The sequence below is a fragment of the Oryctolagus cuniculus genome, chromosome 10, assembly GCF_964237555.1.
Source record: "Oryctolagus cuniculus chromosome 10, mOryCun1.1, whole genome shotgun sequence".
NCBI classification, from domain to species: Eukaryota; Metazoa; Chordata; class Mammalia; order Lagomorpha; family Leporidae; genus Oryctolagus; species Oryctolagus cuniculus.
Genome location: NC_091441.1, coordinates 66330647 through 66357337, shown reverse-complemented (window position 1 = coordinate 66357337; position 26691 = coordinate 66330647). Strand labels below are relative to the sequence as shown.

At 41.0% G+C, this 26691-nt stretch overlaps 1 protein-coding gene across 1 annotated transcript in view; it reads right to left on the bottom strand.

Annotated features, from left to right (window-relative positions):
* The window catches only part of NDUFV2 (NADH:ubiquinone oxidoreductase core subunit V2), a 31960-nt gene extending 6914 nt beyond the window's left edge, over positions 1-25046 (bottom strand). Inside the window, exons 1-7 of the mRNA XM_002713582.5 lie at positions 24825-25046; positions 11466-11531; positions 9714-9776; positions 9522-9638; positions 5090-5258; positions 3619-3728; positions 633-709 (exon numbers count right to left, since the gene is read on the bottom strand). Coding sequence (XP_002713628.1) covers positions 633-709; positions 3619-3728; positions 5090-5258; positions 9522-9638; positions 9714-9776; positions 11466-11531; positions 24825-24878 — 656 coding nt within the window. The 5' untranslated portion in view covers positions 24879-25046. The remainder of the gene's footprint in view (positions 1-632; positions 710-3618; positions 3729-5089; positions 5259-9521; positions 9639-9713; positions 9777-11465; positions 11532-24824) is intronic.
* Between the last annotated feature and the right edge of the window lie 1645 nt (positions 25047-26691).

Genomic DNA, 26691 nt, shown 5'->3' with positions numbered 1-26691 from the left:
CTTCCTTTGCCGTTGGTTCACCCTCCAATGGCCGCCGCAGCCAGCACGCTGTGGCCGGCACACCGCGCCGATCTGATGGCAGGAGCCAGGTGCTTCTCCTGGTCTCCTATGGGGTGCAGGGCCCAAGTACTTGGGCCATCCTCCACTGCACTCCCAGGCCACAGCAGAGAGCTGGCCTGGAAGAGGGGCAACCGGGACAGAATCTGGCGCCCCGACCGGGACTAGAACCCGGTGTGCCGGCGCCGCAAGGCGGAGGATTAGCCTAGTGAGCCGCGGCGCCAGCCTAACAGTATTAACTTTTAAAAAGAACAGAATAAATCTATTCTTACAGTAAAATTTCCTTCTCTATAAATATTCAGGTAGATATCAGATGATCAAAAATTCTTGCTGTAGGGGAGGGTTGCGGGTGGGAGGGACGTTATGGGGGGAAAGCCATTGTAATCCATACGCCGTACTTTGGAAATTTATATTCATTAAATAAGAGTTAAAAAAAAATTCTTGCTGTAGATGACAGGTTGATTTAATACTGTCCAAAATTCCTGCTAACTTCTGTGACCTTAGGAAATAAAATTAAAACAATAAGTTTACATAAAAGATTTAGGCTAAGCTATTAAAAATTGTAAAAGCATTACCTTGGCCCAGGTTTTGGAATTTTGCCAGCTTTCAGTTCATCAATAATTTCTTCAATATCCTTAGGTGTCAGATCCTCCTACAGAAAACACATTACAATAGTTATATTAAAATTACTTCCTACTGCTAAAATATGTGTAAATTCCTAATACTAGAGAGTTTACTCTCTGTCTCTCTCAGCTCAGACAGCTGGGTAATTCCTGTATACTTGTAGGACAGGCAACAATAGAGGCGATACAGAGTAATGCTTTGAAGTTAAACATGTATTTGAGTGCTGGCTCTATCACTTACTACCTTGTAATACTGGACTAGTTATCAGTCTTCTCAAGTTTGCTTATTTATTTTTAAACTTATTTCAGGATGTTTTTGAGAATTAAATAAGAAAAACAGTCAAGGCATGCACAATAAATGCTATAATTCTTGAAGAAACAGTGATGTACAAACAGTATTTAGCAACAGAAGTTGTTGTAACTTAAAAGTAGATTCCTGGGCACCAGGCCTGCAGCATAAGCAGGTAAAGCTGCCGCCTGCAGTGCTAGCATCCTATACGGGTGCCACTTTGAGTCCTGGCTGCTGCATTTCTGATCCAGCTCCCTGCTAATGAGCCTGGGAAAGCAGCAGAGGATGGCCCAAGCCTTTGTGGCCCTGTACCCATGTGGAAGACCCAGATGGCTCCAGGCTCCTGCCTGGCCCGGCCCTGGCCATTGTGGCTATTTGGGGAGTGAACCAGCTGATGGAAGACTTCTCTCTCTCTCTGCCTCTCTGTAATTCTGATTTTCAAATAAAATAAATAAATCTTAAAAAAAAAAAAAGTAGATCCCTAATATCTTCCTACTCTAAACATCTAACTGCTACAAACTGATAGAATCTCTATCTCTTGGATAAATCTGTCTGAGGCCACTATATTTTAGACTTAAGACATAACTAGAAGAGTAAGTAAGGGATAGGGACTACTAGTTAAGAAAAATACTGAAAAGTTAAATGGTAAAAGGTTTCACTTCAGTTGCCTGCATAAAGAATGATTTTTCACAATTCCTATTTAAATAGAGAAATAAATATCCTGAAGACAAAAACTCAATGAAACCCAGGGAGATAAGGAGAATACCAAGCAAATTTGGCTTCACAGTTATAAAGTTTTAAAGAGCAAGGTACAAAGACCCATTATTTCAAACCACATACAGATGCTAAAATGCTACACACGTCAATATAAGGGGAAAGTAGAACCTCAAAGAAAACTGCTAGTCTGGAAACCTTTATATCACAGGGTTAGCAAGGCCTGATATAGCAACGGGACCCTGGGGAGCAGCCAGTAGTACTTCTAGTACCAAAAGATAAACAAAGCAAATCTGTTCTTCAATGCAGGTCTCACAGAATTTCCATAAGCCAATTTGTAAGAAATGTGAGCCAAAAGAAAAGCACTGAAGGGGACCAGTATTGTGGCACAGTGGGTTAAGCTGTGACCTGTAACACCAACATCCCATATGGGTGTCGGTTCAAGTTGTGGCTCTTCCACTTCTGATCCAGCTCCCCTGCTAGCGCCCCTGGGAAAGCAGCAGAAGATGGCCCAAGTGCTTGGGTCCCTACCATCCACATGGGAAACCTGGATGAAGCTCCTGGCTTCAGCCTGGCCTAACTGGCTATTGGGCTATTGGGAATCTCTTTAACTCTGCCTTTCAAATAAATCTTAAGGAAAAAAAAAAAAAAAAGATAACATGAAGAGAAACTAGAATTAGAATGGAAGCAACTGAAAAACATGTAACTACAAACATTTAGAAATTAAGAACACTTTTTAAAAACTTGCAAGATGGGCTGTGGTGTAGCGGGTAAAGCTGCCGTCTGCAGAACTGGCATCCCATATGAGCACTGGTTCGATTCTCCGCTGCTCCATTTCTTACCCAGTTCCCTGCTAATATGCCTGGGAAAGCGGCAGAAGATGGCACAAGCACTTGGGCCCCTGCACCCACGTTGGAGACCCAGAAGAATCTCCTTGCTTTAGATTGGCCCAGCTCTGGCTGTTGAAGTCATTTGGGGAGTGAACTGGTGGATGCAAGATCCCCCTCTCTAACTCTGCCTTTCAAATAGATAAATAAATCTCTAAAACAAACTTACAGAAAAAGTCAAAAAGTAAAATTTGTCTAAACTTCTGAGATCCAGCTACAGCTGTACTTAGCAAGAGGTATGATGCCATCTCTACAACATTTCTTTTTAAGATTTATTTATTTGAAAGGCAGAGTTACACAGAGAAGAACAAAAGAAGAGATAGATTTTCCATCCACTGGCTCACTCCCCATATGGCTGTAACGGCCAGAGCTGAACCAGTCCAAAGCCAGGAGCCAGGACTTCTTCTGGGTGTTCCCCACCAGTAGAGAGACCCAAGCACTTGGGCCATCTTCTAATGCTTTCCCAGGCAAATTAGCAAGGAGCCGGATCAGAAATGGAGCAGCCAGGAATCAAACCAGCACCCGTGGGGATACCGGTGTTGCAGGCAGCAGCTTTACCCACTATGCCACAATGCCAGCCGCTCTATAAAAATTTTAAGATAAGAAAATAACCTATTAGTATGGCTGCATAAATATGTACATGGAGAATACATATTAAATTATAATGGTTGTCATCTGGGGATGAAAGGAAGAGAACAGGATTTGGAGGTTCTTCAACTCTCTCTGTAGCTTAGTTATGATGATTATACTTGAAGTAAATATGGCAAAATTTTTTCTCATGGTGGATCTTGTACACTAGGAATATTTTCAGTATTTATATATAAATTATTAAATTTCTTACACTTTAAAAGTCTTTAAAGTTTGTCATTATCATCTGGAGTTAAGTGCAAACATGTTTAATGATATTCATTTTTACCAAGCCTTCTGGGTATTTATGCTAACAATTTCTTCTTAATGAATAATTCAGAAACCAAAATCTTTGGACATGAAATCAAATATTTTAAATGTGACATTATACAACTTTAATGTCCATTAAATGAATACTCACATAGTAGTTGTCATTAATTTGAACCATTGGTGCATTTACACAGGCCCCTAGACATTCCACCTCTATAAGAGTGAAAAGTTTGTCAGGTGTAGTTTCCCCAACCTTTATTCCTAAAAATAGAAATGATCACTGTAAGAACCATGTTATATTTTAACAGCAATCTGGTTTAAGGGAAAAAAAAAATCACGGTATTTTAGAGGTATCCAAAAAGAATGCAAGAGCATCAAATTTTTTAAAATATTTTTTAAATTTGTTTTTTAAGGAATAAAATTTCTTAAGTACAATTTAGGAATATAGTTATTCCTCCCACCATACCCAGCCTCCCCCACCCACTCAAATTTCTTAAATAAAAATTAAACCCTTTATATAATCATACCAAATAGTCAAGGATTTCTTAAGTGGACTTGTTACTTTAGAAAGAATCAAATTTCAGGGAACTCATCTCTAGTTACATAACACTTCATCAGACTGTATTGCTTTCATTTTGATGGTAGTAATTAAAGTATTAAAATCAGTTACACTATCAGATTGCAAAGACTCAGAAAACTTCTAATGTCAAAGATTATTAAGGATGTGAGCAAAAGGGGTACTCATACAACTGGAAAAGACTTTGGGAAAAATATGATAAAATCTTATTCATCAACTCTACTGCTTGTAAACAACTTCATTGTACAAAAGGACATGTATACAAAGGTATGCACATGAAGGTAATTCCAGAGTAACTCAATTTATAATAGAAACATGAGGCAGACATACTTAGTGCTACAGAAAGATAGTCAAAATGAAATATAAAAAGCAGAGATATGTTACATTTATATATTTAAAAATTAAAAATAAAATCTGTAAGTAATACACCAAACTGCTCCCTGAATTTATACCTTCAAGGTAGGGAGAATGGATTCTAACCTGACTTGAGCTTTCTGTTTTGTATACTTCAGTCCTGTCCAACTATTTTTCAACATGGAAGTACTTTATATTCAATAACAAACTCAAAATATACCTATACCTTTACTTCATTAATAAATATAAACATAGCTATGGTACTTTTAAATGACTGTTTTGCAAGTGTTACTATAATAACAAATTGTCCCCCCCAAAGAAGTCTTACTATGCTTATAACATTTGTTCCATGGTTTCTTTGGAAGAGTACTTGGACAATATAGTCATTTTTTTAATATACCACATACAATAAGTGAAACAATTTTCTAAACAATAAAAAATGTAAAACTCCAAGAAGTTTTTCAAACATACTTAATGATTAAAAAAGAACATATGAAAACTCAGCTTTGAGGCAGAGAACTAATAAGCAAGAAATAAAGGCAGGCAAATATAGTAAGACAAACATGCAGTGGGTAAGTACAGCACCAGTAAGCTGCCACAGTTTGGGAAATATAGATAGAAACAGTGAAACTAGAAAGATAATTCTTTTTTTTCTTTTTCAGCAAAGCTGCAAATATAACAAAACCCATACCAAGCTTTTTCTGAATGGCCTCCAGTATGCTGTCGGAGTTTCGGAGCATGCAAGGAGTAGTAGTGCAGACCTGAATGTGATATTTTCCAACTGGCTTTCGATTATACATGGTATAAAAAGTCGCTACTTCATAAACTCTCATTGGAGGTACTTGTAAAACTTCTGCAACCTAAAATATTTGGAAATTTTAAAATGAGATAATTAAAATGTTTATTAACTGAGCTTTAGAGAAGTCACAGAAAGGTATAACTTCAGTGCTGCCTCAATCTGATAAAAGCAGAAAAGTTCTTCAAGAGCAGGAAGTATTTTCTAACTCATAACTGCAAGACATAAGCCCTTCAATTTTTGCACTTAAACCACACAGAACCCAGCAGCCTAATGCAGTTAGATTATCTTCCTCCTATCCCCTGCCAAAGGCTATTCTTTTTCTCTAAATCTTTGTCTTGTACTGTTAGTAATTTCCACTTTGATCACTTCAGGCACTTATATTTTGAAATTCAAAGTGTCTACATAGCAAAAAATTTGTGGCCAAACCCCAATAAGAAAAAAATTAATTTTTTAAATCCTTTACCAACTTTCCAAAAAAGCCCTAATGTTGCTGGTGTAGTGAATGTAAATGATGCAAAGGATAAAAGCTGAGAGTCAAAGTTCAGTCCTGGCTATCTACATTTAGATATATAAGCAAATTTTATGTCTCTGTTTACACACATACATATATACACACACACCCTTCTCCAAAATAATCCAAAATACCTGTATTTCACATCACTCCACAAAAACTGGGTCTTCTAGACAAGTACTTCTCTGCCCTTCACTAAGGACAAAGGGAATGACTATCTTAGCATGCCTTTCCCAGTCAAAGCTTATTTGCTGTGTAAAATAAGGATATTTAATTGCTTGGTAGAACTGGTCCTTGTATAGTCTGTAATGACCATAATCTTGGCTGCAACTTTCTAAGTAGGTAATACCATTACTCTATTAGCTTTTAAGAACTGCTGAACCACCACTGTGATGCAGCAGAAAGCAACAGGTACGGCCCAAATAACTGGGACCCTGTGCCCAACATGGGAGGCCCAGATAAAGCTCCAGGCTCCTGACTTCTCCTAGCCCAGGCCTTGCCTTTGCAGCCACTTCAGGAGTGAACCAGTGGATGGAAGATTGATCTCTGTCTCCCTCTCTCTCCCTCTCTCTCTCATTCAAATAAGTAAATCTTAAAAAAAAAATTTTTTTTTGACAGGCAGACAGTGAGATAGACAGACAGGCAGAAAGGTCTTCCTTTTTCCGTTTGTTCACCCCCTAAATGGCTGCCATGGCCGGCGCGCTGCACCAATCTGAAGCCAGGAGCCAGGTGCTTCCTCCTGGTCTCCCATGCAGGTGCAGGGTCCAAGCACTTGGGCCATCCTCCACTGCCTTCCTGGGCCACAGCACAGAGCTAGACTGGAAGAGGAGCAACCAGGACAGAATCCGGCACCCCAACCTGGACTAGAACCCGGGGTGCCGGCACCGCAGGCGGAGGATTAGCCAAGTTAGCCGCGGTGCCAGCCAAAAAAAAAAATTTCTTAAAAACTACACATATGTGTCCATATTCTGACATCAAAGAAGAGCTCATTAAGAAGAGCTCATTTCAGATGACAAATATGTTAAGCTTTCTCATCCCAGGAATTCTGAAGGAAATATATTCTCAAAAGACGGATAGTCACAGTTCATTTGTGAAAGATAAAGCAGTTGTGGTATTTCATTTGGTGGTCCTAAGCCAGGGTTGTACTTCTGAATCTAGAGAGCTATCAAAATATATAAATCTGAAGTGAGGGTCTTGATTGTCTAATATCTCTCTACATGCACACCTCTAAATTCTGCCACACACAATCCCCATGCCTTAGTGATGGCTAAGGAATCAATGAGTGAGTTTCTAGATTTTGTTTTTGCTCTAAGGTTCAATGTTTTTGGGGATTTGGAGAGGGGAGAGAATACTAACATTGAAAGTCCCAAATGTAAAGTGGAAAGAATCTTGATTCTATTCTCTACACCCTATTTCGTGTTTCTCCTCCATAATTCCAACTCTAAACACAATAGGACAGTATCTTTTACATGTTCTCACATTAGTTTCTTATTTATGTTCCTTTGCTAAGCTTGCCCTCAGCAAGATTTCAACAGGCTAGCCATTATTAAAATGGGAATTTAAAAAAATTTTAAAAAAATTTCCAAAACTCTGATTAGCAACATATACCTAATCATTATTTAGCAAGTTAGCTATTTTAATTTAAGACACAATTTAAGAAACCCCCTTACAGGGGGTGGATGTTTGGCCTATAAATTGTCACTTAAGATGGCTACATGCCACCTTGGGGTGCCTGCGTTAGATTCCCAGCTCTACACCTGATTCTAGCTTCTTGCTAATGCAGACCTGGGAGCCAGCAGGTGATGACTCAAGTAGTGGGATCCCTGCCACCCAGGTGAGAGATCTGGACTGAATTCCCAGCTCCTGGCTTCAGACTGGCCCACTTCTGGCCATTGCAAGTCTTTAAGAGGTGACCCAGTGGATGGAAGCTCTGTTTGTCTGCCTCTGTGCCTCTCAAATAAATTAAAAATAAATAAATAAAACCATGTAGATAACTCCTGAAGAAACAGGTGATTTATTGAAAAATAACCACCTATGTTTACTAAGGATAGTATCTCACTAAACCTGCTTTTAGTGAAAAAAGTACTCAATGCCTACAAAGTGTCTACAGTACACGGAAAACAAGAGATAATCAAATTTAAAATTTGCATTTGGAATTTTATTAGATAAATGGAGGACACTCCTATTCTTGAATAAACATAATGGTCTGGCTGGCACTGCGGCTCAATAGGCTAATCCTCCACCTAGTGGCGCCAGCACACCGGGTTCTAGTCCCGGTCGGGATGCTGGATTCTTTCCCGGTTGCCCCTCTTCCAGGCCAGCTCTCTGCTGTGGCCCGGGAAGGCAGTGGAGGATGACCCAAGTGCTTGGGCCCTGCACCCCATGGGAGACCAGGAGAAGCACCTGGCTCCTGCCATCGGATCAGCGCGATGCGCTGGCCGCAGTGCGCCAGCCGTGGCGGCCATTGGAGGGTGAACCAACGGCAAAGGAAGACCTTTCTCTCCGTCTCTCTCTCTCACTATCCACTCTGCCTGTCAAAAAAAAAAAAAAAAAAAAAAAAGAAAGATAATGGTCTGGCCTAACAGTTTTGGCCAAGTAGTTTAGAAAGTAACAAAAATGAAACGTAGCAGAATCTCTGATAGTTAAGTAGAAAAAGCACTGAATTGGAAATGAATTCAGTCTCAGCTATATAACTTAGAAATCATAATATAATAACTAGAAGAGAACTACCTAGCTCTAAACCTTCACTGCCAATGAGGAAGTAAAGCCTAAAGAAAAATCAGGTTTCTTAGTTGTAACCCAAACACACTTTCCATTATATAACATAGCTTGGTAGTTGTGATTCTTATAAGAATCAAATGTGGTTTCACTTGGTACTCTGTAAATGATTCACTATACAATACCACACAATGTAATTATGATATTGATAGGACATGAATAAACATGAAATTCTGATTACTGCTGAAAACTATTAGGAAAAAAAGCCTTAAAAAGTACATATGAATAGACTAACTCCACATACTATGAGTTACCCACAGCATCTCTGTAGGTTGTTGATTCCAAGGTGACATATCAAGTGGCATAAATACCACATAAGACTTTTTTAAAACATAGTCAAAGAGGGGCCAGCACTGTGGCGCAGTGGGTTAAAGCCCTGGCCCAATGCACCGGCATGCCATATGGGCACCAGTTCTAGTCCCGGCTGCTCCACTTCCGATCCAGCTCTCTGCTGTGGCCTGGGAAAGCAGTGGAAGATGGCCCAAGTCCTTGGGCCCCTGCACCCATGTGGGAGACCCCGAGGGAGCTCCTGGCTTCGGATTGGCACAGCTCTAGCCGTTGCAGCCATTTGGGGAGTAGACCAACGGATGGAAGACCTCTCTCTCTGTCTCAACCTCTCTCTGTAACTCTTTCAAATAAATAAAATAAATCTTAAAAAAAAAACATTGTCAAAGAAACAAAATATTAAAAGATTATCACTAGCTGTGAGGTGGTTTCCAGTAATTCTAGTGTCTAAATATTACATTAATTTTGAGAATATCTCAACATTAAATTATACACATTTGGGATCTTTTTATTATGATCATTTTCCTCAAAAAGAAAAGACAAAACAAAACAAAATTCTCTTCCACTATTCCTAATCTTCTTCAATAAAAAGCTCTACTTGTCTGCATTAAGGAAACCAACAAAATACAAAAATAAAATTCAGGGAAACATACAATCCTAGATTCTGATGTTAATTATTATTAAAGTAACTTTTACATAAGAAAGTCATCATACACAATCTCTCCTCTTTTTGAAAAATGAATTCAGTACCTTGTTCATAGCAGAGATAGGCAACCACCCATTCTGCCTCTGGGCTAAATCCAGGACTGGAAGCACAGCTGCTGCTTTATGCCCTTCTGGATAATTTTTTACAATTGCCTCTATCCTCTGTATGAAAGAAAAAACATCTACTTATGTATCTGGAAAATAACAAATATTCTGCAATTGTTAATGTTCTCATACCTTATAGTTTTCTGGTGTGAAATCAAATGGAGTATCTGGGTTATTCTCAGGAGTGTCTCTGTGCTAAACAAAGAAAAAAAATTATCTCAAAAGTGTGTATTAACACTACACATAACTATAATATATATTAACAACAGTTTAACCTTTCCACTGTTATTCCAACATGCTATCAATCATTCTATCATTTCATCAGAAAGAATGACTAAATACACGTTTGATGAGTATGACGACCAAAAAATACTTAGAATTCAAAATTTTAGAAATAAGCACCCTTTAAGAATTAGAGCTTTAGGATCTTCTAATTACCAAAACACTGCCAATTATTGGAAGCCTTTTTAAGACACAAAACTTTAAGTGTGAACATATGTATATTTTTGCAAATGAGAGAATATCAGACTGTCAAAGGGATCTGGGATCCAAAAACGATAAGATTCACAACTCTGGGGACATGTGAAAACACCATCTATTCCCCACAAGTTTTCCATAAACAGAAACTGGGCAATAGCAAGAAGCTTTATTCTTAAAAGAGCAGAGCAGGCCCTCTTTAAAAACTAACAAGAAATGACACATCAACAGGAAATCAAATGAGTCACACTGAGATTAACACATCAATTAATGTTCTGATTATGTGATTACAGAACTGAATCTCTTAATGTTAACTCTCAAAGTTCTGCTTTTTATAGGACGTAACTGAAAAGAAATTTGGACAGTGATCTCAAATACTCCTATATAGTTAATTTGAAATGCTTTTAGACAAAGATTTCTGACAAAGCATCAAGCGGGAAACTACATATTATATGCCTAACTCTAAATCATCATACAAATTCACCACATTGCCTTCAAACAATTCTAGATTAATCCTTGAAAACTGCACCTTATCCAAAAAAGGGCCAACACTGTGGCACAGCAGGTTAAACCACTGCTTGTGACGGAAGATGCAGGCATCCCACACTGGAGTGCCAGTTCCAGTACTGCCTGCTCCACTTCTAATCCAGTTTTCTGTTAATCTGCCTAGGAAAACAACAGAAGAGGGCTCAAATACTTGGGCCTCTGCCACCCACGTGGGAAACCGGATAGAGTTCCTGACTCCCGGCTTTGGCCTGGCCCAGCCCAAACTCTTATAGCCATTTGGGGAGTGAACCAGTGGATGGAAGATCCTTCTCTGTCTCTTCCACTCTCTATATCACCATGCCTTTCAAAACAAATTAATTTTTTAAAGAGGGACTCACTGTTTCCTCCCTTATGAATTGTGTAAATAAGCTGAGGAATTCATAGACTTCTAACCTGTAGTTAAGCCCTGGAAATCAAAATATAAAGGCCAACTGCTAATGAATTTACTATATTACTAAAATCCATGAGCTTCAAACATTTTGGAATTCCCCATATTGTAGAACCTTGAGTCGATGTTACTGATTTTTTAAAAACTTAAATGTACATTTTAAGAAAAAAAAAGACCTAAATAACATAATAAAAAGAAAAATACCCAAAGTGTAATGAGAATCTAGTCAGGGCTCATAATAATTTTGCCAAAGAACAATATAAATTCTTATTCCCAGTTTCCCTGGTGGCAATTTAAACTAGGAGGTTCAGTTGAGATCACACATCTTTCAAAATGTAGTGAATTCAATTAGCTACATTTGAAGCCCCACAATGGCCAGCATATTCCAGACTCTAGCAGTTATGACACTTTAGGTTATTACAAAGGATTTACCCAAGTCTTTTTATTCTGAAGGAATCTAAGCAACTACTTACCACAAATAGGGCTCCTCCAGCTCCATTTTGCACAGCTGTCTTATGCAAATTCCTTAGGTGTTTTCCCTAAAATTTTAAAGTTTAATAAAGTTTGGTAAATCAAAAGCCTTAAGAAATTTTTCATAGGGGAATCCTTTCAGATTCATAATGTAAAACAATAGAATCAACTTACAGAAGTAAAAGATCTTAAGAAATATGGCACACTACCCTATGACCCGCCCACACCTAATTCAGGAGAAGCAAAAGGAAATAGAGATCCCAAGGCAAGGTTTTACTAACTTGTCTAAGATCACACACAAAACTCAATGGAAGAACCATGATAACTACTCAGGACCTGCTGAATGATCTGAGTTGTATATCCCTTCTACTAACTGCTGGCATGCATCTGGAGAATGTATCATTAACTTACTGCCTTTCACTTTTGAATCAGGGTGGCTGCCAGCTTTCATTTAATACAGATCTTTGTAAACATGTTTTCATTCTGTATAAGTGAGTCAACGGTATCTTCCTTTTAAATCCTTTACTAAATTAATTCAGAAACTTCAGCTATAAATGAAGTTTCAGAAAGCTATTTATGATGCTTACACATAAATGTCAACTGCTTTGGAAGGAATCTGTTGCATTTCATTTCCCTTTGCCCTCTACCTTTTCCCCTCCACTCTACCATCCCCTAAGCAACTCAACTATTGTTCTGAAAACCTCAAATTTTAGTTCTACTAACCAGAAACAGAACATTGGACTGAACCATATGTGGAAATGAGAAAGAGTTGGACAATTCAAAGATAAAATAAAAGCAGTAATATAACAAGTAACCTAGTCATATATTTAGCTTTTCCCTAAGTCCAAATAATATCTCAGTTGAATTAATACATTTACATGGAATATTTGCTTTAATTAATAAAAGACCCAGGTCTAGGGCATAGCACTGTGGTGCAGCAGGTTAAAGCCCTGGCCTGAAGTGCCAGCATCCCATATGGGTGCCAGTTCTAGTCCCAGCTGTTCCACTTCTGATCCGGCTCCCTTCCACGGCCTGGGAAAGCAGTGGAAGATGGCCCAAGTCCTTGGACCCCTGCACCCACATGGGAGGCCCGGAGGAAGCTCCTGGCTCCCGGCTTTGGATCGGTGCAGCTCCGGCCGTTGCGGCCAATTGGGGAGTGAACCATCGGATGGAAGACCTCTCTCTCTCTGCCTCTCCTCTCTCTGTGTAACTTTCAAATAAATAAACAAATATTTTTTAAAAATTAGAAAGGCAGAGATAACTTTGAGAACTGTTCTCTAGGCCTATGCAACTACATATTGGAAAACCTATTATTTTTAAAAATTTATTTATTTATTTATTTGAAAGGCAGAGTTACAGAAAGAGGGGGAGAGACAGAGAGGGATCTTCCATCCACTGGTTCACTCCCCAGATGGCCGCAACAGCTGGGGCTGGGCTGGGTGGAAGCCAGGAACCTAGAACTCTATTCAGGTCTCCCTTGTAGATGGCAGGGACATAAGCAATCAAGCCATCTCCCAATGTTTTCCCAGGCAAGAAGTTGAATTGGTAGTGGAGTAACAGGGATCTGAACTGGTACCCATATGGTATGCTGGTGTTGCAGGTGGCAGCTTAAACCCACTGCACCACAACGCCAGCCCCAGAAAATTTACTTTAAATACAAGCACTCTCTTGCTATAGCAAGATATGCAAATGCCTTTATACACACATTTCTATCCAAAGGAAATGTTGTAAAGTCTAAATCATCAAAGACACTATTGATTAAGATTCAGGAAAAAGCAACTAAATTTTAGAAAAAGTCCAGGACTTCTAGATATTTTAAGATCTGCTGTTTGCTAACATATGACCTTATACAAGTTAATCTTTTTAAGCCTTAATTTTAAGCCCTGTCCCTCAACAGGGACAGAGGCTAGTCCAGTAGCATAGTGAGTAAAGCCACCACCTGCAACACTGGCATCCCATGTGGCACCCATTCTGATCTAGCTCTCTGCTATGGACTTGAGAAAAGCAACAGGAGATGGCCGAAGTGTTTGCATCTTTGGGATCCATGTGTGAGATCCAAATGAAGCTCCTGGCTTAAGCCTGGCCCAGCTCAGGCCATTGTGGCTATCTAGTGAGCGAACTGCTGGATGAAAAATCTGTCTCTACCTCTCTTAAAACAAATACATTTTAAAAAAGAAGAAAAAAACAGGGATATCTTTTTACCGGATTGTTCTGAGATTTAATCTCTGAAAGTACTATATAACTTGTTAAAGCATTATTACCTGCTTTGCTGACACATGGAAAAATCATTTGATAATTGGGAAATGAAGCGTCAAACAACTGCATTTTAGAATAATTCTTCCGCACTCTGTTGGCTGACTTCAACAAAGAATCATTCTCAGAACAGATTACTGAAGGTTTATTGTATTTGCATGTAATTAATTTTTACCTATATCCACATAAAGCAGAAAATTTTTCCAATGAAATTATGTTGAAAAACACCATCTACTTACTTCCCCTCCACTGACATTAACATGTGAGTATCTTTTTTTTACTTAAAGAAAGAGAAGAGGCAGTGCTGGCAGAAAATGTTCCATGGGTCTCAGTTTTTACACACCATGTGAACAGAGGCATAGACAGCTTTTCTTCCAGACCATCTTTTCAAGAATTTCGGTAGAGAGTATCTCCCTACCACCACACTGGGGCAAAGGTTGAGTGTGCTTCTTGCACCTGGGTTTCCCCAAAACTCATGGTTCCTCAGCTATATACAAATTCACCTGGGCTGCCCCATGTCACTCCTGTGGAATTTAAATGTTAATGGTAACCAACATGAACAGGAGCTCATGTTGCCTACTGTGCCATGAGTTAATTATTCAGTCCTTTATCTCTAACTCAGGAGTGTTCTGCCAGGATCCATGAAACTGCAGCAACTTAACTTGCAAATAAGATAAAATCTCAGCCCTTCACAGTTCTTAACAAGTCAGTAAAATCTAGTAATATGCCAGTTTCCATATTTTATTGCTTTTTCTATCAAAATATGTCTATGGATATACAGAGATATAAAAAGAACCAGTAACACTGGCTGTCTCTAGAAAGGATAATCAAAGATCCAGAGAAGGAAACTCATATATGTAAAATATACTATATACAACAGATATTTTTACTGTAATATATATATATATATATGTATCTGCATGCCTCCTCTGTACTATAACAGATCATACTTTATATTTAATGCAATATACACAGTAATACATATGGGTACTTCAAAAAGCCTATGGAAAATGGAATTAAAACTAAGTTTAGAAATGGGCATTTAGCCTAGTGGTTAGGATACCTGTGTCCTACATCAAAGAGTACATGGAGAGGCTGGCACTATAGCACAGCAAGTTACCGCCCTGGCCTGAAGTGCCAGCATCCCATATGGGCACCAGTTCGAGACCTGGCTGCTCTACTTCCAATTCAGCTCTCTGCTATGGCCTGGGAAATCAGCAGAAGATGGCCCAAGGCCCTGGGCCCCTGCACCCACATGGGAGACCTAAAAGAAGCTCTTGGCTCCTGGCTTCTGGATTTGGATCAGCGCAGCTTCAGCTGTCATGGCCAACTGGGGAGTCAACCATTGGATGGAAGACCTCTCTTCTCTGCCTCTCCTCTCACTGTATGTTTTTTTTTTTAAGATTTATTTTTTTTTAAGATTTATTTATTTATTTGAAAGTCAGAGTACACAGAGAGAGGAGAGGTAGAGAGAAAGAGGGAGAGAGAGAGAGAGAGGTCTTCCATCCAATGGTTCACTCCCCAATTGGCTGTAACGGCCGGAGCTGCGCCTATCTGAAGCCAGGAGCCAGGAGCTTCTTCTGGGTCCCCCTGAGGGTGCAGGGGGGCCATCTTCTACTGCTTTCCCAGGCCATAGCAGAGAGCTGGATCAGAAGTGGAGCAGTCAGGTCTTGAACCAGCGCCCATATGGGATGCTGGCGCTTCAGGCCAGGGCGTTAACCTACTGCACCACAGTGCTGGTCCCTCATCACATCTTAATGTCACCGACCTAATTTTAAAAATAACACCCTTACGATGGTGGCAGTGGTGAAAAATGACCAACACAAAACATGTTCTATTATAAGATGGGTCAGTTTCATTGTTTTTAAAAAACACATTTTGCACATCCTAACATCTCTAAAATTGAGATGTATCACTGGTGTCTAATAGTCCATAAATAGCTTTATGTTTTATGTATGGAGAAACGATATAGCTAAAGTGATTAAAAGTCCAGCTCCAGAATCCTAATTTGTAAAATCAGAACCATAGGGGCTGGCACTGTGGCACAGCAGGTAAAGCCACCACCTCAGTGCCGGCATCCCATATGGGCACCGGTTTGAGTCCCACCTGCTCCACTTCCAATCCAGCTCTCTAGTATGGCCTGGGAAATCCACTCATGTGGGATACCCAGAAGAAGCTCCTGGCTCCTGACTTTGGATGGGCTCAGCTCCAGTAGTTGCAGCCATTTGGGGAGTGAACCAGTGGATGAAGACTTCTCTCTCTCTACCTCTGCCTCTCTGTAACTCGGCTTTTCAAATAAATAAATCTTAAAAAAAAAAAATCAGAACCATAACAGTATACATTTCATAGGGACGTTGAGAGGATTAAGATTTCAGAGGCAGGTGCTGTGACGCAGCAGGTTAAGTCACAAGTTGGGAAGCTCACATTCCATACCCCAAGTGCCCAGTTTCAAGATCCACCTCCACCTGATTTAGCTTCCTGCTAATAAGCATGCTGGGAGGCAGCAGGTGAAGTACTTGGGTCCCTACCATCCATGTGGGGGACCTGGCTACGCTTGACTCATTCAAAGAGTAAGCTAAGTTCCCTCCCTACTCCCTTAAACTAGAGGCTACTCTTTTCTCCAGAGTTTCTCATTCTGAAATGTCTATATCCCCAATAACTTCCAACTGAATTCAATGAACAACTGAAAATCCAAATATCTTCTAATACTCATAAACAAGAAAATAACCTGATATACAGCACACTATTAATACTACTGAATTCTAGCTTATTCTTTTTTCAGAGCAGAAAGAAGAAATTAACAACAGGCAAAAACAGCAGTGTTTACCTCAGAGACAAGTAACCTTGAGTGGCTTTGTGTTAAGTACTTTCACATTTTTTCAGACTCCTCAAAATCTATGGTTAGTAATTATTTCCATTTTATATTTAAGGAAACTCAAGCTTAGGGTATGGCATTGTGGCATAGTGGGTAAGGCCACAGCCTGCAATGCCTGCATCCCATGTGGGCACCGTTTCATATCCCGGATGTTCCATTTCTTTTTCTTTTCTTTTCTTTTCTTTTTTTTTTTTTTTTTTTTGACAGGCAGAGTGGACAGTGAGAAAGAGAGACAGAGAGAAAGGTCTTCCTCTGCTGTTGGTTCACCCTCCAATGGCCACCACGGCCGGCGGCCGGCGCACTGTGGCCGGCGCACCGCGCTGATCCGATGGCAGGAGCCAGGTACTTATCCTGGTCTCCCATGGGGTGCAGGGCCCAAGCACTTGGGCCATCCTCCACTGCACTCCCTGGCCACAGCACAGAGCTGGCCTGGAAGAGGGGCAACTGGGACAGAATCCGGCTCCCCAAACAGGCCTAGAACCCGGTGTGCCGGCGCCACAAGGCGGAGGATTAGCCTAGTGAGCCGTGGCGCCGGCCTCGGATGCTCCATTTCTGATCCAGCTCTCTGCGAATGGCCTGGGAAAGGCAGCTGAAGATGGCCCAAGTGTTTAGGCCCCTGTTACCAATGCAGAAGACCTGGAGAAAGCTCCTGGCTCCTTACTTCAGCCTGGCCCACACCTGGCCATTGAGGCCATCTGGGGCACTCTACAGACCAGCAGATGGAAGATCCTTCTGTGTCTCTCCCTCTCTCTGTAACTCTTACAAATAAGAAAATAAATATTTAAAACAAAACAAAAGATTTTGGGCTCAGAGAGAGTAACTTGTACCCTACTACTCAATTAATGACACAGAATTTCAGCCCAGGCTTCTAAATCTTAAGTCTTATCTATGTGCTTTCTACTAGTCTTCCCTTTCATTGTACACTACAATACCAACGCACCCCAAAATGACAAAAACTTAATTTTTTTCCTCCAAGAACTAGATCTCTTCAAAGTCTTTTCATGGGCCTTCCTCTTTTTCTGAGTTTCTTCTCCTAAAACATTAATAGTATCTAATCCAGATCATGTTTTGGTCTATTGTGCATTTCCATTATAAAATGACACAACCAACAGAAGTTAATAAGGGACAAGGAAACTGTAGGACAAAACTGACAGAATCAGCAATGTAATTAGTGAGACGGACATAACTAAGGTCACACAACTGAAAAACCATCTTTTTCATTAAACAAGAAATATATACCTTTTAGGTGACTCTTAACATTTACAGATTAAATCCACCAAGATGTCTGTTCACCTGCACAGGGGTCACTGTACGCATGTGAAAAGTCTCATGGTGAGTCAAAAATTGTATTTCTCAGTGCTTTCTTTCCAATGTTCACAACACCTGCTAGCTTCTTTCTTTACAGCCTCCCCAACTACCAGCTCCAGCAAAACTGAAAGCACTCCAAAAACTGAGTGTTCTATGACACATTCATAGGACACATTTTTACATTTTAAAAAACTTGAGGTTGTCAATGCATTTTAACAAAGTATATATGCTAAGTTAATAGTAACTGTGAAATCCATTTCAAGGATAATCATAAATGCATACTCTGTATCAGACACCATGCTACAAACTTTACAAATATTGTAACACATTTCTTTCTCACATTTTTGAGATTTTTCTACTTTCATTATGCTATTCTTGAGCCAATGAGGACTAAAAACATTGAAATATTCCATGTCCATTACATACTAAGACACAGATAAAATTATGTTGTATACCCAGAACTCTACTAATATTTCTAATTATTCTAATGTCTTTTATTTTACTATAACAGCATATTAAACACATTGATAATCACAAGATAGCTCTTCTGGTTTGCAAATCATGGCTCACATTACCCTGGTAAAATCAGATGTTTTCCATTAACCATCATAATTACATAATTCTACAGTTCCCCCAAAGGCTGCTTCTCTACCAGAAAGAATCTGTAGATGGATCAGGTACCTCTATAAATAGGTAAGTTCTCTACCCTCACTGCAGAAATTATCAAATGAGGTTATCTATTGTACTGATCCCCAAAGGAACCTATTAATATTTCTTTATGCCAAAAAATATCACTTTATACTTACATTTTCCAATCTTTATTTGCTAGTGACTTTTTAAAATTATACTTCATTGCAATCAAAAAAGTATATAACAAAATATTTCTTTCAATTCCATGGTAATACAATATTAGATAATCTAACTAGAGAAAACGGCCTAAGCCACAGGTGGAGAACATCCAGCCCACAGGCAGCATAAGGCCCTCAAAATCATTTCGTATGCCCCTGACAAGGCCACCACAGATGGGCCTTGAAACTCTATAAATCAGGGCCAACACTGTGGTGTAGCAGGTAAAGCCGCCACCTGCAGTGCTGGCATCCCATATGGGCAGTGGTTCCAGTCCTGGCTGCTCCACTTCCGACCCAGCTCTTGGCGATGGCCTGGGTGGGCCCCTGGACCTGCGTGAAAGACCCAGAAGAAGCTCTTGGCTCCTGGCTTCAGATTGGCACAGCTCAGGCGGTTGAGGCCAACTGGGAAGTGAACCAGCAGATGGAAGACCTCCCTCTCTCTCGCTCTCCTTCTCTCTCAGTATAACTCTTTAAATAATAAAAATTAACCTTAAAAAAAAAAAAAGAAAGAAATTCAATAAAGCAGAGGCCAGCACTGTGGGTTTGTATCCCGGCTGCTCCTCTTCTGATCCAGCTCTCTGCCTAGGAAAAGCAGTGAAAGATGGCCCATATGCTTGGGCCCCTGCACCTGCATGGGAAACCCAAAGCGGCTTCTGGTTTCAGATCAGTGCAGCTCTGTCCTTCGTGGCCATTAGGGGAGTGAACCAGTGGATGAAAGACCTTTCGGTCTCTCCCCCACTCTCTCTAACTCTACCTCTTAGTAAATAAATAAAATCTTAAAAAAAGAAAAGAAATCTATAGCAGGCTAGTTTATAAGGTGGTGATTCTGAATGACCCATGAATTATGTTGTAACTATCCAATGGCCCTTGGCAGAAAAAAGGTTCCCCTGGTAAGCCATGGTCAAGAAAAAATCTCAGAGCCCTATTTTCACTCTAACTTATCAATTTAGTCAGTCATTAAAATCTATGATCTCATCTAGACAATTTTTAAATTCTGTTGTTCTGCTACTCCATTTTTCCTACTCTTCTAATTCAAACTTTTCTCATCTTCCCTAGATTACTGCAATAAACTCCAAGTTGGTCCCCTGCCTTCCAGTTTCTCTGTACTCACATCCACATCAGAGTGCCAGTTCAACTTCCTGCTTATATGCTTCTGCCCCAGCTTCCTGCTGCTGTGCCTGGGAAGGCAACAGAATATGGCCTAAGGCCCCTGCCACCCATATAGGAGACCAGGATGGAGTTCTTGGCGTTGGCCTGGCCTACACCTGGCCATTGCAGCCACCTGGGGAGTGTACCAGCAGATGGAAGACACCTCTCTTTCATATAAATGAATAAATCTTAAAAAAAAAAAAAAAGTGTTGCTTAATGTCTCCAAGTTTGTTGTAATCTGTTCAGGAACAGCAGGAAATACAGATGGCCCCCGCTGGTTCAACTTAACCATGGTGTGAAGTGACACTCAGTAGAAACAGTGCTTCAGATTTGGAATTTGAATCTTACTGATATGAGGTCTAATCTTGGTGATGCTATGCAACAGTAACTAGGGCAACTCCAGTCTTGCTATCAGGAGGGGAAAACACCTACACTCTATACAGTATACTATGCTAAGCAGATTAGGTGTTTCAATGCATTTTCTTTCTTTTAAAGATTTATTTTATTTATTGAAAGAAAGCATGACAGAAAGCAAGAGCCAGAGAAACAGATCTTCCATCTGCTGGTTCACTCCCAAATGGCCACAACTAGGTCTTGGACGGGCCAAAGTCAGGAGCCCTGCGTAACCACCTGGGTCTCCCACTTGAGTGGCAGGGATCTAAGTACTTGGAACATTTTCTGCTGCCTTCCCAGGCACATTAGCAGGACGCTGGATTGGAAGTGGAGCAGCCAGGGTTTGAAACGTGGGATGCCAGCATCTCAGATGACATGCAGTTTCGACTCACAATAAGGTTTATTGAAACGTAACCCCATCACAGACTAAAGAACATCTGTACACATTTTCTGATTTCTTTCCACATTAAAAGAGAGTATTTAGTGTCCTTGAACTCAAATGGAGACCCTGGAACACTGAAAAATGAGGTTTAATGGAATGAAGAAAAGAATTCATTTTGTAAAACTTAAAAACTGGAAGAAATCCACAGAAATGCAAACTTTATCAGTGACTGTTCTAACTGGAATGGAGAATACACACCCCAGCTCACCAGCCCCACAGCAAGTACCTAACATCTCAATAATATGCCCTAGCAATGACATCACATCAGCCCTGGGCAGCTGTGACCTAGACTACCACTTAGCTAAGTCTATGGTAGTCTACTTTCTCCAGGATGTGGATTCTAACAGGGGCCCAACTAGTAAAACAAACAGAAATACAATGACTTTTTAAATGGAAAGAAAAATGCTGCCACAGAAGGTAGCATCCCTGTAGTATGGCTGAGTTAAATACTATCAGGCCAAATACACTAACCAATGACTACAAACTCTGGACAAAATATCTTCAAAAGAACAAAAACTTTCTGAAGAAACTAGAAACAACCAAAACAGATCCAAGGAGTCTATACTTGGAAGCAGCCAGTGAGGTCTGTTTTTGTTTTATACCTGAAGGCAGCCCCCAGTCTTTCCCATGTTAGGCAACTAAAAACCTCAAGAGAAACCAAACAGCGTTAGGCCGCCACCTGCACTGCCAGCATCTCATATGGGCACCAGTTTGAGTCCCAGCTGCTCCACTTCTGATCCAGCTCTCTGCTTGTGTGTCTGGAAAGGAAGCAGAGGATGGCCCAAGTGCTTGAGCCCCTGTCACGCACCTGGGAGACCCAGATGGAGTTCTGGGCTTCTGGCTTCAGCCTGGCCAGGACTCGAACACTGTGGCCCTTTGAGGAGTGAAGCAGTGGATGCCAGATTTCTGCCTCCCCTCTCTCTGTAACTCTGCCTTTCAAATAAATAAATCCTTAAAAAGTAAAAGCAAATAAGAAAACAAACAGCCCTTAATGGCTGGAGAGTTTGGGACAACCACAGGCATGGATTAATGGGAAATCTCAGAAAAGAAGTCAGAAGGGAGAAGCCCCACATTCTGTATATAAACTCTACTCAAATCTCTGGAGGATCCCTGAACCATGCACAGATGTGCAACAAAGTTTAAGCAGCCCAGCTAAAAGAACCAAACCATTATATATCTACTGCCCAACAAAAGGGAGACAGGTAGCAACAACAACAACAACAACACACACTCTTTGGAAGAATAAAACAGAATCTGGAGACTCTACAACATCTTGTTCACAAGGTCAAAGATACAACACAAAATTATTCAACATAAATAAAGGGAAAGAATAACCCATTTCCAAGAAAAAAACACAAGCGGTAATTTCAACGAAACTAAATAACCATCCTAAGGTCAAAAAGGAAAACATTCCCAATGAATGAAAAAAAAATACACAATACTGGAAAATGCTGTAACTTTCTCAGCTACCAAATAGTAGTAGCTGGGGTATGAGGCAGTGATGAGCTATAAAATCTAATCAATATTAACAAAAAACCATGGGCCATTACTGAACGAAATAAGCCTATTCTGAGTACCTGGCCCTCCATAATGCATAATATTTAGTCAGTTCTTACCATTGTCCAATCAGGTTATCCTATTTTACAGAAAAGAAAAATTAGGCTCAGAGACATTAAGAAATACAGCTCAAGGTCACACAACTAGTACTAAGTTCTGAGAATCTTTTTAAGCAACGTTGAGCTTAAAAAGCCTATGGCTGAAGACTGGCAAATGGCTAAAAAAGCAGAAATCATAACAGAATGGACAATTTCTTTGAAAAATGCCAAGGTTTTTCAAAGGTTTCTCTGCTAAGAAAGCCAACTTTCCTGGTTAGACCTTGTACTTCTCCTGCTCTTTGCTCGTCCATTCTTACATCCACAACCTGTGGGATGCTATGCAGGATTAAAACAAGAGCACACAAGTAGTGTTTACTGATGAGATAGCTGCTCAAAATATATTATGGAAAAAGGACTACAAAACACTATGAATAGTACCTTGCAATATTTGTAAAAATGGGAAAAAAAGGAAATCTCTAAGATCTGTTCACTGTGGTCACTAAAACATTAACAACGGTACTCTCTACGTTTTTTGTGCTTAACGTACTTGCTGTTGTTTTTCCCGCAATGCACTACTTGCATAATACAAAAATTAAACAACTCACATGGTGGGCATAGACTATACACAACGTACTCTTTGAAAACAAAGCTGAGAAACGTGAAACTTGATTAAAATTTTCCTCTATTACCTAAACTTGTTCTTTCTCATTATCGACTTTTTTCAGTTTTTATCTCTAACCTCTCTGCTTCAAAGATAAAACAAAAACAAATCTCTATGTAGACATATTTGCATCTCCTCTACTGGGAGACAAGGTCTGAGTCTCACCTCATTTAGACCTGACAAGGTCTGCAAGAGCCTCTATTCAGCGCCCCCTGCTCTGCTTGCAACCAAACCCAGCCCCAGCTCAGTGGCACTCAGTGCTCTGCCCAGAACAGAAACCTGACCATATCCCTCTACTCCTCTAAAGCGTTTCAGACTCCTCACTGCCTCTAAGATAAAGACAAATTTTTTAGCAGGGCACGCGAGGGGCTTCAAAATCTGGCCCCCACCCTGCTCTTATTTCATCCGGGAACACACTGAAGTTCCAACAGCAGGGTTGGCTTCTCACACACCAATCTTTTTCTGGCCATTACTGATAGTCTTTTTATGTTGTCTTTCTACCTCAAATATCTCTGCTGCCATCCCCAACCTTAGAACTACCTCCAGGGACAAAATCCCATCTTCAAACCAAACTGGATGGCCCTATTTGGATCTCTAACACTGTACTTTTATACTGTTATCATATTTATCTTAAAGTCTCTCTTACAAAAGACTATCAATTCCACAAGAACAGGGATTGTTTAACTGTAGCATGAGGAAAAAAACAGTACCAACCTCAAAAGTAAGATGCAGAACACAGACATGTAAGGACGGGCTTGGCACAGAAAATACTCACCGAAGTTACCTATGATTATCACTAGCCACACCACTGCCTGGAGCCCAGCAGCGCATACCCCACAGTAGGACCTCAAAAGTTTACTCAGCGTCCAAACGCTGCAAGTGGAATATTTTATTCCCTTTCGACAACTGAGGGAGACCAGCAGCTCAAGGTCGTAGAGCTACAAAAGGCCGAGACGCGCCATCCAGACTCCGTTCTAAGGCACACTACCTCCCTTTCACTGAGGGCTGACTCAATCTCACTATCTTACTGCTAGAAACACACCAACCAACCCAAGGCCTCTTCCGCTCCAGTAAGTGCCGCTTCTGGAATCTGCGTTTTTTAAGTTAACGCGAATGCATGCTTCAACCTCTCTGCGAGTCCTTTTCTACAAAATGTACTTGGATTTCAAGACCGTAAACATCCTGCGATTCTTTAGTTGTGATACTGTTCCTTCACACTATGGGACTGTTCCTGGAGCATCTCCCATATGCAAAGCACAACTGCAGTAAACGAAGCAATGCCTTCATTTACTTGCGATCTCAGGAAACTCAGGAAGCTTTCACCAAGCCAGCCAGAGTTTTCTCCAGTGCGCTGCAGCCTCCCAGCAATGCAGTCACCTGGCCTGACATGCAAGGTGCCTGCTCCTTCGGAGACGAAGGTCTTAAGGACACATCTGAACGACGCAGGGGAACCTTAAGTTCCGCGCTAGAGCGCAATCTCAAAAAAAAAAAAAAAAAAAAAAAAAAAAAAAAAAAAAGGAAAGAAAGCAAAAGAAAAGAGGTCACCGAGCGGCCCCTCCTTCCTATCCTCCGTGACCAAATTAGGCATACACATCCCTGCCTGGCGGGGGAGGCCACGCACCCGCCGCAGCCACAGGGGCCGACCCTCCCTAGAGGCGCCTCACTCGCCGTGGAGCTGCAGCGGCCTCCCTGAGCAGAGGGCGAAGGCCGCAGTGTCCTTGCCTCCGCTTCCTGGCCCCTCCAGCGCCCAGGGTTCTCCTCTGCCCAAAACTAAGGGAGGCACGGAGAGCGGGAGACGGGAGGCTGCAGTGCCCGGGCTCGTCCCAAGCCTCCTTACCCACTGGGCGGTGAAGCCAGACGCCCGGGCCCGGAGCGCTGCAGAGAAGAACATGGCGGGCCAAACCGTTCGGCTTTCCCTGGCCGCGCAAGGCCAGAATCCCGAGCGTGCCCCGGACGCACGGCGTGCGCGTCCCCGAGTCAGGCTTGGGCGCTAGGAGCGTGTACTACACCTCTCTCTACGCCAAGGGCGGCGGCCCACGGGAGCGCGCGCGGGCGCGCGGAGGCTGCTGGGGCCCAGTGGGCGGAGACCTCCGGGGGCGGGGCGGGACGAAGACCCACCCGGACCCTACAAGGCGGCGTTCCGCCCGCGGTGGCTGGGGTCCCAGCCTTGAAAGGAAGCGTTCGCGAGTGGCTCCCTGGGCTCTTCGAAAATGAAGCATTGACCTGGATTTATGTGGTGAGCTTCTCTCTTGGAGAACCTCGTGAGGGTTAACCACCGTTTCTTGTGTTGCAGTTACTTAAGAAAAATAATAACGTTACAGCCCATTTATAAATTTATAAATCTCATTGTACGAATTATGGAAGTCAAGACACAGAGTGACGCTCCCCGACGAGGTAGGCTTAGATACCAAATGCCTTGTTGGTTCCAGTTCCTTTGCTTTAGAGATGTATATCGGCATTTTTAGGAGTCAGATATTATGTCTGGAATTTGCTTCAGCGTCTTGGGGAATAGAAGGTAAAAACGGAGCAAGATTAGCCTTGAATGATGACTGGTAGATCCTGTTCCTAGTCTCCGTTGTTTTCTATGTATCAGAAATTTTCCGTAATAAAACTTAAAAAAAAAAAAAAAGCCACACTTCCTTCTTGATGTTTGTTTGGTCATTTCTGGAAATTCCAGCCAAGTGTTTACTCGGTAAGGGCTATAGCATGCACAGCCCCATTTCCTGCTATGGAGAGTCTGCAAGACACCTTCTACCTCTAATTTTCCCTTCACTGCCTTCACGTCCTGAACCCACCCCTTCCATTTACTCGTTTTCTTTGCTATAATAAATTTGTGAATAGTTTCTGGAATTTTCACAGCAGCACAGGGATTTTAAAAGAGAAAGATATTCTGCCCCTCAATGTCGATTTAAATTATTTTATTATAAAGCCACACACACACACACACACATATATATATACACTCAACACTGTGATCCATGTTATACACATAATTGCTCATACAGTTCTTACCTAAAACCAAAACATCTCAGAAATTCAAACAAGCTTAAAAATGGATAAGACTGACTGATTTGGCATGGATCATTTGAATCTGGTATCCATGTCTTTGCTGGATTTTATTAGGGCCTTCTCTGACCTCCCAGTCCACATTAGCCCATAAGAAACCAAAATGCACTTGCCTCAACTTTTGTTACTGCACTAAGTAATAAACTCCCTGGCTGCAAAAACCTGCCACTCCCATCTTCTTTGTTTCAGCAACTTGCACTATACCGGGCATATGGAAGATAGTCAATAAATATGTGTTGACTGAATGAAGAAAAAATTTTTGAATGAATGAAAATTTTGCATATTGTGCCTGCTTATCTAAAAGGGTTGTATGCCTCCGATTGGAATTCCAGTTATTGGTATATGTGTCAGTGAGTGTTTTGCACTACAAGAAACAAGAGACTTAACTAGATTAAGCAATATTGGATTAATCTCACATGAAGAGAACGCCAGAGGTAGAGCAGTTCCAAGGTTATGTCCTCAAAATCTTAAATGCCTCCCATCTTTCTACTCCACCTACTCAGCTGTAACTCCTATAAGGATCACAGGATGGCTGTAGCAATTCCAACTGTCTTAAACAGAGGACAGAAAGAATTCTCAGCTCCCAAGAGTTCCAAGTGTTCCTCTAGTAGACTTCTTTTTTTTTTTTTTTTTTAAGA